Genomic DNA, 13,967 nt, shown 5'->3' with positions numbered 1-13,967 from the left:
CTGAGAAAAAAAAAAAAAAAAAAGAAGGCTCCTGGGGTTTTATCATTTTTATTCATTTTCTTACAGACCAATCAGGATTTACTCAACTTGGCCTGACTTCTCTGTGTCACTTTCATTCAAAGAGTTCAAGGCTAGAAATACTAACTACAGTGATGGTTATTCATTCATTGGTTGAGTAATGACAATAAGACTGCACTGCTCCCCTGCAGAACCTGAGAATTCTGGAAGACCAGAAAGGCAGAGAAGAGGAGAAAATGGGATTTACATGTTGGATGAAGTGATCTGCTACAATAGCAAAAAGATAAAGAAAAAAGAAAAGGTAACATTGTCTTGTGAGAATTCGCAGAAAGGTACATTGCAAAGACCAGGAAGATGGAGGACACAGCCTGCAATGCTCTTCCTGGGCATGCTCGTGAATCATCCACATTTGTTTGCACGATAATTTAAGCATGACCTCCAAGGTCATATTATACAAGTCAGGCCATTTTAATACAGTGACAAGCACACTCTCTTGAACCAACCCTAGAAAGTTCTTTTACAAAAGGCCCTGCCTTGGACCCCTGCACATGGCCTTAGAAGGACAGTCTGTGGCTACAGGATCCTGTCAGTCATGCTACGTGTTAGAATGTGACCGCAAGGCAGCTCCCTTCTTCCCCATAATGCACTAGTTCTGAGTAGAATCTGTCTTCCTCTCTAACTAGCATATAACTTCTTTTTTTGTTTTGCTTGTTTTAACAGGACATGATCGATCTCCACATACCCAATTACCCTACATCAATTACAAGCAGAGAATCGTTCTGACATTATTGTTTACACACTCAAATACATCATCTTTCCTGACCACTGCTTCATCTTTGTGACAGTCTAGGTCACTGCTAGCGTAAGCTCACTAGCCTCCAGTCACTGTACTGAGTGGGACAATTCTCACAAAATAGGTAAAGTGATTAAAAAATGCACACAGGGGAATGGTCAAAGTTAGCCATGCATAAGATTCGTTATAAAAAGTCTGAAACATATAAAACAAAAATTACAGACTATTTCCACTGGTTTCTTAATTAACCATCATATTTTTTTCCAAAATCATTCTTAAGTACACATTACTTTTACAGCAAAAAAACAAAAACAAAAACAAAACATGGTTTTTTAAAAGTACTGAAAAATTTGTTGTTTCATAAAGTATCAGTGTGGGTCCATTTAGTTAAAATGTTTCCCTTTAGGGAAAAATAAAGTAAAACAAGGCACTTTTAATTGCTGTAAGGTCTCAAGACTTGAATCTTTGGTGGTAGTGCCTTTAATCCTAAAACTGAGAGGCAATAGGAGATGAATTCCAGGCCAGCCTGCCTACATAGTGAATTTCAGACCATACAGTGATATCCTATCGAAAAAGAAAAAGAAAGGAAGGAAGGAAGGAAGGAAGGAAGGAAGNAAGGAAGGAAGGAAGGAAGGAAGGAAGGAAGAAAGAAAGAAAGAAAGAAAGAAAGAAAGAAAGAAAGAAAGAAAGAAAGAAAGAAAGAAAGAGGGAACAACTGTTAAAAATAGTATCTGTGTTCTTGAAGTTTTAAAATATAACAGGCTTTAAATAATAAAATAAATAAGCATCCCCTGGCTACTCTCTCCTTTGTACTCCTTCATTCATTCATTTGCTGTTGTTTTTGTGACAAGGTCTTACTATGTAGCTTTGTTGGCCTGGAATGCAGAGAAATTTACCTCTGACTCCCGAGGGCTGGGATTAAAGGCCTGTGCCACCATGAACTTTCTTGTTTGAGCCATCCTTTATTTGCTGGCTACTGATTTCTGCCTGTGCTAGCTGCTAGTGCCCTTTGTAAATCACTGTTCTTCACAGAAGTTAATACAATAGAGTAAGAAAAGGTAATTTTGGGACCTTAAATTGAGTAAAGCAAAACCTCAATCACTCCTATTTCCTCCACTTAGAAAACAAGTGTTCATGGAATTCAGTGGGCAAGGTGTGGCCTTCGAGTCCTCCCATTAGCTGTTCTTTCCCTGTGTCTGCCTCTGTCTACCCTCCCTCCTCCCTACCTCACCCCTGGTTTATTTTAACTATCTGCTAGCTCCAGCATCTGACCAGCTTCTTCTCAGCTCCATTCAGAATGATGTAGCCCTGCCCATCTGTGTGCATTGCAATCCCTCAATGGCACAGGGTAAGAAGTGCTAGCAACTGAGTTGATAAAAGCATAGTTCTTTCCAACCTGGACCACCAGCAGCCGACAACTCCTAATTACACACACACACACACACACACACACACACACACACACACAAACTGTGGCTCCACACACTGCCAAACATTGGCTATGTTGGTTTATTTTTTCTTTTTTCCAAATTTCGTTCAAGTTTCACATGAATATGAATATACATATATTTCTTACACAGTTTGTCTATACAGAATTGCTACTCCTTGAAATTGCTACAAATTTGAAAATCGTGTGCTTGGGTTTTTTTTTGTTTTTGTTTTTTTGTTTTGTTTTGTTTTTTACTTTTACAACTTCTCTTCCAACGAGGTTATCCTTTCTATTTCAGAGGCAGTCAGAGGAAAAGCGAGAGCTAATATGTCATATTCCAAAACATGTAGTTACAATAAAGTGAATAACAGATAATCAGAAATTACATAATTTCAATTTCTAAATTATACTCAGCATGCTCATTGGCTAACGTGCAATCTTCAGCAGCACAGGAAACATGAAACTTTTATTTCATTGCTATACGGGAGTGGGTGGGCAGGGGAGCAGGGCGGGGGGGAGGGGACTTTCGGGATAGCATTTGAAATGTAAATGAAGACAATATCTAATATAAAAAAGGCTAAGCTAATTAATCAAAATTTTAAAACATTTTCACTCTTGCTTCACAAATTGTATCAATAAAGGATGACTTAATAAGTATATATGCATGAAAACTTCTGGATAAAATATAACCATGATCAAGAGGCTAGAATCTATTTGTTACCAGTTGTAAAATATACTAGTTACTGAAATGAGCATTTTTACTGTAGGTCCATACAGAACACATAACATATACTATTTAAGATATCTGAAAATATTTCCTCACCAATATTGGGATGCTTCAAGAGACGGCAGATTCTGGCTTCCCTTTCCAGTTTCTGATGATCTGTTGAAAAAAACAATAATAAAAGTAAATTACAAGAAAGCCAAAAGTGATCAGTAAGTCGTAAGAGGCAGAAGACATATCACATCAAGCTTCCGTTCTTACCTATGCTTTCATTCCTTTTAAAAATGGTGATCATGCCAAGCTGCATTTAGGTGAAAACTACCTAACGTGGCCTTCTGTAGTTTGGATTGGCTTGGTGTTTGACTGAGCTACAGAACGTAGCCGAATTCACAAGTGGAATTCTTTTGAGCATGGTAGGGTTGGCATAGAGCAGCAACACTCCGTGTCTCAACCTCAAGTGAAAAGCATTGCATTTTGTTTAGTATTTGATTTTATTTGGTGGTTTTGTGTCTGTTTGTTTTGTGAGGCAGATTCTCACTCTGTACTCCAGGCTGATCCTCCTGCCTCACTCAGCCTCTCGTGTGCTTGGATTTTGGATCTTCATGACACCTGGAATCACTCAATATGAGTAAATCTATACAGGATGAACATCTGGAGACAGACATCCAAATGTTACCAGGGCTCATAGATCAGTACAGTTTACCCCTAGGAACAAAGTGATTCCGGTGTGGTCAACTGTTCTCCATACAGTTGCTAGACCAAACTCCTGTTAGTGTTGTTCCTCCAACAGTAGGAACTTCCAGAAATCTGCATCCCCTGCTCAGCTCTGCCTGCTTACCATATTTTTCAAATGCATAACATATGTAAATACACTACATTTTCTCAGGAAAATAAAATAATGTTGAAAAGAGAGAATCCATTTTACATCTGACCTTACAAGAATATAAAGAACACAGTTTGATTGGCTCTTCAAGTTAACTATAAATACGGGCTTTCATAGCACATCCAAATTTCACATATGGTAGTGTTTTATTGTTGCTTTAAGCTTAAGTGCAAAGTGAAGTTTGAAACCTTACAAATCAAATTTATGACCCCTATCAAACAAGGTATAAAAATACAAAAACAGGTTCTACAGTTGAGCACCATTGCCTTGAGACATTCAAACTTCAGCAATGCTCCTTGTCTATTTCTTCTGCATTCATGATACAACACATGTCAACACATGTTACCAGCTAGTTTCCAAAAGGCAAATAGGGTCTTAGTTTTGTTTCAAAATACATTTGACCTTACACATGTGCTGAGAGAAGTCGGGAAGGTCCACAGATCCATATTTTGAGAACTGTGAGCTCATAACTGTCAACCTCTGTTGTGCTCTCCTAGAGTTTTGGAAAAAGTAATTTGTGTGCACATATGTGTGTGCATGCACACTGGGAGAAAGGAAGTGTGTTCATGAAGTGGATGCATTGCATGGAGAGGCCATCAGTGCCTCTGGATTGCCAATTAGCAGTCTATACGACCTACAACAACATATCTAGAAATTCTTCAAGCCTTGACCAAGTCCTAATTCTTAGCTATTTAACAATATACAAGTAAACACAAAAGATTACACCAACTTTTGGAAATGCACTTATTACCATTATCTTAAACAAGTAAAGTGTTTCAAGTGAAGCATATGGAAGACATATGCTTACAAGGATATGCAAAGAGATGCTAACTATGTGGCATTCAGAAATATAAAGTATAAAATATGTGTAATTATATACTTATAAAGGAAGGAAAATGGGTAAGGACAAGGACTTTACAGACAATAGCTTTTACATAGTTTTAGCCATAGAGATAAAAATAATTACAGATTTACCTTTACTTATTTTTTAAATTGTTGTTTCTATGGCTGGCCTGAAGTTGCTATTGTAGAACAGAATGACCATGAATTTCTGGCTAACCATGAACTTCCAGCAATCTTCCTGTCTGGCCTCTTAAACACTAGAATGAGAGGCATGTACCTCTATACTTACTAATTTTTATGCCAACAATAACTGGCAGAGCTGCTGCCTTGCAAATTTCAAATCCTGAAGTCCTCATTCCCAGACCTTCAAAAGTGACTACAGTTGTAGAAAGAATGCTTTAAAGGTAATTAAAAGAAGGTCAGTAGTGTGTGCTCTAATCCAGTATAGCTTGTGTCTATACAAAAAGAAAAACAAATCAAAACAAAACAAAAAACAGGACAGTGACACACATGCAAGAAAATCAGTGTGGAGAGAGGACAGGATTGGTATCTACATGCCAAGGAGAGAAGTCACAGGAAAAACATGCCTCTGTAGGGGGAGGTGTTGTTTCCCTAATTGGTTCTTGATTTGTCAATAAAAAGGGCAGTAGCCAATTGCTGAGTGAAGGGTAAAGATAGGACTTCTGGGTCCCAGGAAGAAGAGACTGGAGGAAGGAGAAAGGTTTGTTTCAGGCCAGGCTTTGGAACAAGGAGAAAGCAGCAGTCATGTAAGATCTTGGGGAAATTAGAAGGGCAGCCTCCACCACCAGTGGTTAACCAAGGAGGTCTGTGGAGGCCGGCTGATATAGACTAGCTGATATAGGTTAGAACAGGAGATTCTGCACCCAGCAACTGTGCTATCTGACAAGTTCTAAATTAATAAAGATGTCTAGTGGCTTTCTTCCACGGAGCTAAGGTGGGCAGAGAAAGAGAGGAGTCGGTAGAACTGCTGTCCACAGCAGTTCCTGGCTTTCCCTGATTGGGGGTTGGTTGCAATCAACCCTGAGCTAAGGCAGGAGGAACAGGCAAGTCTAGAGAGGGAGCCAGTGGCAGCTCAGAGTTAGGCTGGGAGCACTGGCTGAGGTCCTGGGGAAAGTGTCCTCCTCAGCTCACTTTCCAGCACTGCAGTTTTTGTATCTTTCATTCTGTGAGCAGCTTCACTGACATGTTTGCTCACACCCAGTCATGAAGCTCTGGATCTCCCGTGAATCATCAGGCATTCTGAACTCTCCTGGGTGCATGTTTTGACATTCCAAAAAAAAAAAATGATGATATAACTAAATCCTAGCTTTCACTAAAATGAGATTTTTATAATAATAGATAGGCATATCACCTGGTGTGATTCAAATTCAACATCAAGTTCACAATTTTACTTTTAGACAGAGTATGTAAATGAGGAGGAGGGCTTCTGTCAAAGGCACATGTCTGTATTTATCCTGCTGAAGAGATAAATTCAGTATCCATTTACTTTTAATCTGGTCAGCAACAAAACTCCTACATTCTACCTCTTTATTCCCAGCACTCACAACCACAACAACAAAAGACAAGGGTACTTAACAAAAGGCAGGAGACTCATGATACTATTTGAAAATTTTTGTTTATTGAGATACTGCCTCATGAAGCCATGCTGACCTTAAATTCACTATTGAGCTGAAGTTGATCTTGAACTTCTGATCCTCATATCACTATCCAACTGTTGAAATTTCAAGCATGTATCACTGTATACAGTTCATGTAGTTCTAGAAATGGAACTCAAGGCTGTCCAAATAACAGGCAAGCACTGAGCTATATCCCATGAGCTGAAAATACTGCTAGCCACAAGCCTTGAAATGAACATAAAACTATATTTTCTTGTCATTTAATATTTATTAATACATTCTAGCTATAACAGGTAGGCTTCATTCTTCCTGTGAAGCTAAAACTCATATTTTTATGAATAAAAATACAAGATTTCAGGTTGAAATTTTTCCATATTTGATGAAATGCATGCATGATGTTAGCAATGAATGGTTGAAGAGCTGTCATAAATAAAAACATATTTTTATCCAATTGTGACATGGAGTCAGTGAGGGATAGTGTTACTAAGAACACAGGCCTAGGCCCGGTGGCGGCACACATTTTTAATCCCAGCACTTGGGAGAAAGAGGCAGAGAAGGATCTCTGTGAGTTCAAGGACAGACTGAACTACAGAGTGAGTTGCAGAACAGCTAAGGCTACACAGAGAAATCTTGTCTTAGGGCTTGGGATGGGGAGAACATGGACCTCTGAATTGTAAAACAACTTCTGAGCATCTGAAGGAAAAAAATGTTCACCTTTTTTAGTTGTAAGATACTATAAACAAAACTGAAAAATTGAAATTCAGACCTATTGAAGTGGCTCCTTCACTTGTTCAAGAATAAAATTTTAATATTATGCAAAATATCGGACCATACATGTGAGTGCTAGCCCTCAACCACTTTGTCACTTCAACAGGGGACCATGAAAACTATACAATACTACAGCTTGCCTATGTGGCTCTGTCAAGAAATTTACTTTCACTAATAACAGGATTCTGAAGTAAGTATTTGGTCCCCTTTTCACAAATACCAAAATATTGAGCTGTATGGGTAAGGGTTGTCATTGACTCTTTTCTTTGCTTTGTGTCATCATTGTTACTAATGCCATCAATTGGTTATCATCCAATACAGCCCCTGCAGGTCTTGGGTGGGACAATCCACAGCCCACATAGCAGAGCATCTTAGCAGAGTGTTGAGGGACAGCTGGGCAGAGGAAGAATTTGGCCTTCTGTCATGATCAGTTACCATCCGTCTTACCAACACATGCACATACATACCACACAAACTATATTCTTAAGTGAATGTATGGCCTGAAAAAGGCTGGAGTATGCCACAACCAAAAAAGGTTTCATTGTCCCAGATTTGCCTCCACACAAAGAGAAGCTCACTCTTAAATAATTTTATACCAAGTCTATGAAACTGTGGATGTCTCCATCCAGTCCATAAAAACAAAGGTAGGAATATCTGCCTTCATCACTACTGTCTGTCCACCAGCTTTAGGCTGGGGAGCATTAGCACCTGTATTCCCCTCGCTTGCTGCCCAGGTCCTCACCTTTTGACACCCTGTGCTCTACTCTGGGATCCACCTCTTGAGTCTGTGGGAGCTCAAGTTATCACTGCTCCTCTGGCTTCTGCATTTCAACTAGTCCAACTCCAATTTCAGTTCTGTCCTGTCGCATTTGTTCAGTGGCCAAGCAGTCACAGGCTCGAGGGAGAGAAGACACCCCTAAGTCCTAGGAACTAAATGTGGCAAGTGAGCCCTTCCCAGAAGAGCAGGAGACCTTACACTACTTCAAATGTTGTACTGCTGCTAGTGGTCATGGCATGTCTTCCTACTTTTATAGTTTTGCCGTCTGACAGAGACCATTACAGCCAGCCAGAATGAATCAAAATAGAGTCTCAACAGATACATCTACTAAACACTTCTATACCAAAAGCTGGGGACCCATATAGGAAGAGAAATCAGAAAGAAAGAAAGAACCAGAGGATCCAGATGTTTGCTAGGAAACTAAGTCTCCTGCAACTGTCAAAAGCTGCACCATAAAGTCTCACCAACATGACACTGTGGATGAGCAAGGACAGTAACGGACATGCTAACATGGGAAGGGAGAGCCCGTGAGACCTCAGCAAATGGTTAGCCCTGAAAACAGACGCAAGGAACATTATACAGACTGATCAGGTTGCATTTGGGGATATATGTCTAAATGAATGTATATGTGTATGTGTATGTATAGGTATGGAAAGTAACTAATTAATTTAAGAAATTTAAGAAAAGAGCATAAATTTGAAAAAGAGAGAGGTGGGGTATATTGGACAGTTTAGAGGGAGGAAAGAGAAGAGGGAAATGATATAATTATGATCTCAAAAAAACAAAAAAAGAATGAAAAAGTTTTGCTGTCCACATGAACTGCTGTAACTATCTTAAGCATATATGGCAGTTTCAGATACACAAACTAGACATTAAATAAATATGTGGTGAATTTCAAATAAAAAGGGAAAAAAGATAGATGTTCTACTTAAATCCAAAGCAACATGGTTATAAAAGTATAAACCTGTTAGTAGGGAAATCTGGAGAGATGCTACCTTAGAAAGGGTACCATCGTACATGGCCTTACTCCTGGAAGTTCCAGAATTACATTCTGAACATACTTTCCTTATAAAAAAAAAAAAATACCTCAGTAATTAAGGCAACACTCTGGAAAGAACATAAATTTTGTCACTTTAAATGGGTCACATGAAAAAAACACATCACTGAATAGAGATTTAAAGTCATCATATTCACCCAAGTCAAGGTTTAAAAAAAAAAAATCCATTAATGTTTTCCATTTTATCCTTCTAGTGTGAATGTGTTACAACACAAATTTGAACTTTTAACTGTCTGAACTAGATTCTTTCTGCTATTAGGTATCAGCAAACACTTATTATTTCTACTATCCAGTGACCATGTCTGTGGCACCTTACAAGGTAAGAATCCCTTACAGATATCCTTCCTGCACTGAACACTCATTTCTCATGATTTAGAAGTGAAATCTTAATGTTTTCTCTGTGCAGGAAGATTATACTAAAGTTAAAGTGGGGTCTATCAGACATCAATTCCATATAGATTAAATAGAAGCCACAGGTCCCTTATGGAGATGTCTCCCCTCCCCCATACTTATTTCATAAGATTACTTTCATTTCTTTTAAAAAGGAGGGGCAGAGTAACAAACTGGCATTCTGCTTGATTTCACCTTACTTCTGCATGTTCTCCTCTGAAGGAAAGTGGCCTAACTCTAGATAAATAAAGGCCTATAAGGTCCCTGATGTAGAAGAACCTTGAATATGTTGTCAAAAGCAACCCAGAGAGCTGGGAAGATCCCTGGCTTCTTGGTAAACAAGAGTTGTTACCCTGGTTCTAGCTCTGAATAACAACTGGATGTCCACATGACTTGTGCTCAGTGTCCAGAACCTGACTTATACTGTCCTTTCTTCTATGTGTAGATTGGAAGGGTCTGCAGATAATTTCCCTTTTGCCTCAGGTACCACAGACCTCAGGCACCTGACACACAGTGTGACTTAGGAGTTGTAGCATATCTCATTTACATAGGAGGATTAACTTTCAATGCTTTAATAGATTAAGTAAAGCAAGCCTTTAATGTTTCCAATATAGAGAAATTATAAATCTCTGAGATGACAAATACACAATTTTCCTCTTGATAATTACACATTGGATATATTATCAAAACATCACACTGAAACCTATAAACATGTATTAACTAAAAATAAAAGTATGCCGGGCGTGGTGGTGCACACCTTTAATCCCAGCACTCGGGAGGCAGAGGCAGGCGGATTTCTGAGTTCCAGAACAGCCAGGGCTAAACAGAGAAACCCTGTCTCTAAAAACCGAAAAAAAAAAAAAAAGTATATTTAAAAACTATTCACCTAGAAAAGCTGCATGACATATGTAGCATCAGGTACTGCACACAGGTTAAAGTAGGTTCTCTATGAACTACAGAGTCATCATCAACATGAATAAAAATGCATGTGGTTCATTGATATTAAGATAGACTATTAGAACTTGCACTGAAATTATACTCATTCCACCACAGATAATGAAGATCGTTCATTTTACAGGTAATCCTAATACATTATGAAAATAAAATTTCACATAAATTATATGATTATGCTAGCTAGTACAAAGCCTTGAGAGATAGTGGGAGGACGACTGTTATCCATCAACAAAGATCAAATCTCAGACCATTATTTAGTAGAGTGGAGTCAAAGCAGTGATGGGTCAGTGATGGGCAGGACGACCACCTGGACTTTGGCAGCTTAGATATGTATAACCTTGTGTCAGGAGGAGGAGGATGGACTTGGGAACTCCTGGATTTCTTTGACCCTTTTCCCAATGTGGTTACACTGAATTTTCCCCCTGTTTTTTTACTATTAAAACATGAGATAGAAAAATCAACATTTTAAAAAGGTATTCATGTTTACTAAATATTTTGTGTCCCAAACAAACCCCAAACCTGGGAAATATTTAGTCTATGTGTAACGCTTTTTAAACGAATTAAATTGATCAATGCCGTGTATAAGCCCTTTATGTAATTTTGCTAGTTTTATTTAGCTAGGAGGGAGTGTACATAGAATCTTACTACATTACCTAAGCTGGCTTTGAACTCACGATGATCATCCTGCCTCAGCCTCCTCAGCGTGTATGCCATTGTGCCTGACTCAATATGATTTTGGTCATCTACTTCACAGATTCCAACTGAACACACTTCTGATAATCTGTTATGTAAAGTTGATAATTACTGGATAATGCCATAGTTTGTTTCTTCCGATAGCACGATTTTACACAGTCTTCTAGGAGAACAATTTCCTTCTTCTACCATAACAATGGCATTCACTCTGACAATGCTAAATGGCATGAAATAATGCTCTGCACAAAAATTATACAAATGTAAAGCAGAACCTGTATCTTGTAATCTTGTATCTTATATCTTGTATCTTGTATCTATCTTGTATCTATATCTGTATATCTGTATCTGCATCTGCATCTGCATCTGCATCTGCATCTGTATCTGTATCTGTATCTGTATCTGTATCTGCATCTGTATCTGTATATCTGTATCTGTATCTGCATCTGCATCTGTATCTGTATCTGCATCTGCATCTGTATCTGTATCTGTATCTGTATCTGCATCTGTATCTGTATATCTGTATCTGTATCTGCATCTGTATCTGTATATCTGTATCTGTATCTGTATCTGCATCTGTATCTGTATCTGTATCTGTATCTGCATCTGCATCTGCATCTGTATCTGTATCTGTATCTGTATCTGTATTTTATTCATTGCGATCCAAGTGATACAGTGTGTCTTAGGCCTTGTAATGTTCTGAATATAGTATACATCAATTTATGTAACATTTTTCTGTGGTTATTTACTTAATGTCTGACTGCACAGAATATAGCATATCTGTATATAAAGACTGATATTCCTGCCAGGACCTAGCAAGATTTCAGAGAGCCTCCGGGGAATCCTGTCACTATTTTTAAGTGATGAACTCTGGGTCTGAAGGAGCTTTCATCCACTAGGAGCAAATGGGAAACACTGATAAACAGTTAAATGCAGCCACATGGATCCCAAGGACACTGGTACTGGACTGGATTGCTCTATAAAATCACGAGACTGTATGAGTGGTCAGTCCTGCTCACAGCTCATAGTCCTGCCTGGGGTTAGGCAGCTCTCATCCTGGTCCCTTGAACAATTTTGCTACTATCCCTCAGTGGGCTTCTCTGCCCTCTTCTAACATGGCTGAACCTCTTGCAGCTCCACCATAGGGCTCTAGACATATGTGGGTTGCCACAGACTCGGACAGGAAGAGCATACTGTCCTAGACTGGCCGAGAGCAGGGCATGGCCCTACAGGGTAAAGAAAACAGTGGAGGGATGGCCAACCAAGGCCAGTAGGAGGTGGGGGAGGGTCCAGGGGAGGGTGAATTCACCGGACTGCATTCAGAGGACAAGGCGTTTCTCAGAACATTTACCCCAAAGCCTGCATACAGTATGAACTATCATGGCAAGTGATTGTCAATATCATTTAAAAACAGGCCCTTATGAATGAGGACAGGAACAAATGAGTGGGGTGCATAGGAAGTTTAAAGTGGTTTATATTTGTATATATATTTTAACTATGTCAACAATGTAATTCTGTAAATAGTTATGAGATTAAACTCTGTGTAACAGTCTACCTTGTTTCCACATTTGCTATCTCCCAGATTCCCCAACCTCCGACCCCCACCACAGTGTAGTGTTACTGGGAAGGGTGGAGGCATTTTAATATACAACTCCATTTCCATGTTAGGAACAATGGAGCGGAGTCATTTGACACACTTTGCATGAAAATCCTTTAAACTTTGTCTGCCTAGAGATTAAAGAGGCTCAGAATGGACACAATGCCTACTAAATATAAATCTAATCCACATTTCTCCATTCCTTACAACAGTCCTGGCAATTTTTATAAGCGAATGACTAATAACACAAGAGTGCATTTGCTGCTGGGACTTTTATTGTTATTGCTTTAAAATAAAGGTATTTTGCTTCTATTAACAATTAAATAACACAACCTATTCAAAGAGTGAAAAGCATGGCCGTCCTTTACAGCTTTCTGAGGGACGATTTTAATGTAGATTAATATAAACACCTTAGAATAGAGAGGAAAGAATGACTTTGAACGATAAAGAAGAATAAAGGAAAAAAGCCACAAGTAATGCGAATTTTTACATGCTTGAAGTGCCTGAAGTTAATCATTCCAGCAGCCAATTTCTCTGAGAGTGAACAGGAGTGGAGGGGGCTACAGTTGCAGGGTCTCCCCTGTGTAGGGGCTCTGTAGGAGCCTGTGCACCGAGTTCATAGACTGGCATGTTTTCATCAAAGCTTCGGCACAGGGTATTCTAACAGCAATCAATCTTTCCCCTTATCCCTCCTCCCTTCCCAACAAACACATTTGTGTCTGGTGGCACTGGGGTGGCTGTAAAGGCCTCTGAGAGCCAGTGAAGAAAAAGCTAAGCTGAATTGAGTATTGCGTAGGTAAATTTCAAAATAAATGTGCCTGGCTTCCAGTGGTATCTGTGAAGAGTCGTGTTACTGCTAATCGTCCCTGTGTAAAATGTTCCCAGCAACACCTGGCATCTAGACTTTAGTAGGAGGATGTGACATGCCATCCGTGGCGTCATGATCATGGACCCATATTACAGGTTATTCCACACATGTGGAGACAAAGCTAGAGACATGATTTCACTACTTTTTCTAGATTTTATATATTCCTTAATATTCGTTGACTCATGAAAACTCAGCAGGAGGCAAAGTGGTGCATAAGGACCAGGAGCTCCAGGTCATCCTTGGATACACAGTGAGTCTGAGGCCTCCTTAGGTTACAGAGACCTGGTCTCAAACAACAAAAAGGTAAAAATGACAAAATAAAAATGATAAAACAGCATGGCTTTTTTTCATTATAATATATATTTTGAATTTACTTTTATAAGCTAAAAGGTGTCTGCATTTGTGTGCTCGGGATTTGCTACATTTACGATGGGAAGTAGAAAATGACTTATTGTTCAAATACTAAATGTAAAAAATGATATTTGCATAGTAAGGTAGCTCACAAAAGCTCTAACCTTTGCTTTCCTTTTTTTTTTTT

General features: G+C 38.9%; 1 protein-coding gene across 14 annotated transcripts in view; it reads right to left on the bottom strand.

The window, feature by feature from the left end:
- Camk2d (calcium/calmodulin dependent protein kinase II delta) overlaps positions 1–13,967 on the bottom strand; it is a 247,575-nt gene that overhangs the window by 158,897 nt on the left and 74,711 nt on the right. For all 14 annotated transcript variants that reach the window (XM_021197000.2, XM_021197012.1, XM_029537955.1 and 11 more), the window contains exon 3: positions 3,064–3,123. In XM_021197000.2, the coding sequence (XP_021052659.1) occupies positions 3,064–3,123 (60 nt within the window). The remainder of the gene's footprint in view (positions 1–3,063; positions 3,124–13,967) is intronic.

This window comes from Mus pahari, chromosome 4, assembly GCF_900095145.1.
Source record: "Mus pahari chromosome 4, PAHARI_EIJ_v1.1, whole genome shotgun sequence".
In the NCBI taxonomy this organism is placed as follows: domain Eukaryota; kingdom Metazoa; phylum Chordata; class Mammalia; order Rodentia; family Muridae; genus Mus; species Mus pahari.
Note: the sequence above shows the minus strand (reverse complement) of the source record. Positions and strands in the feature narration are given on the sequence as shown.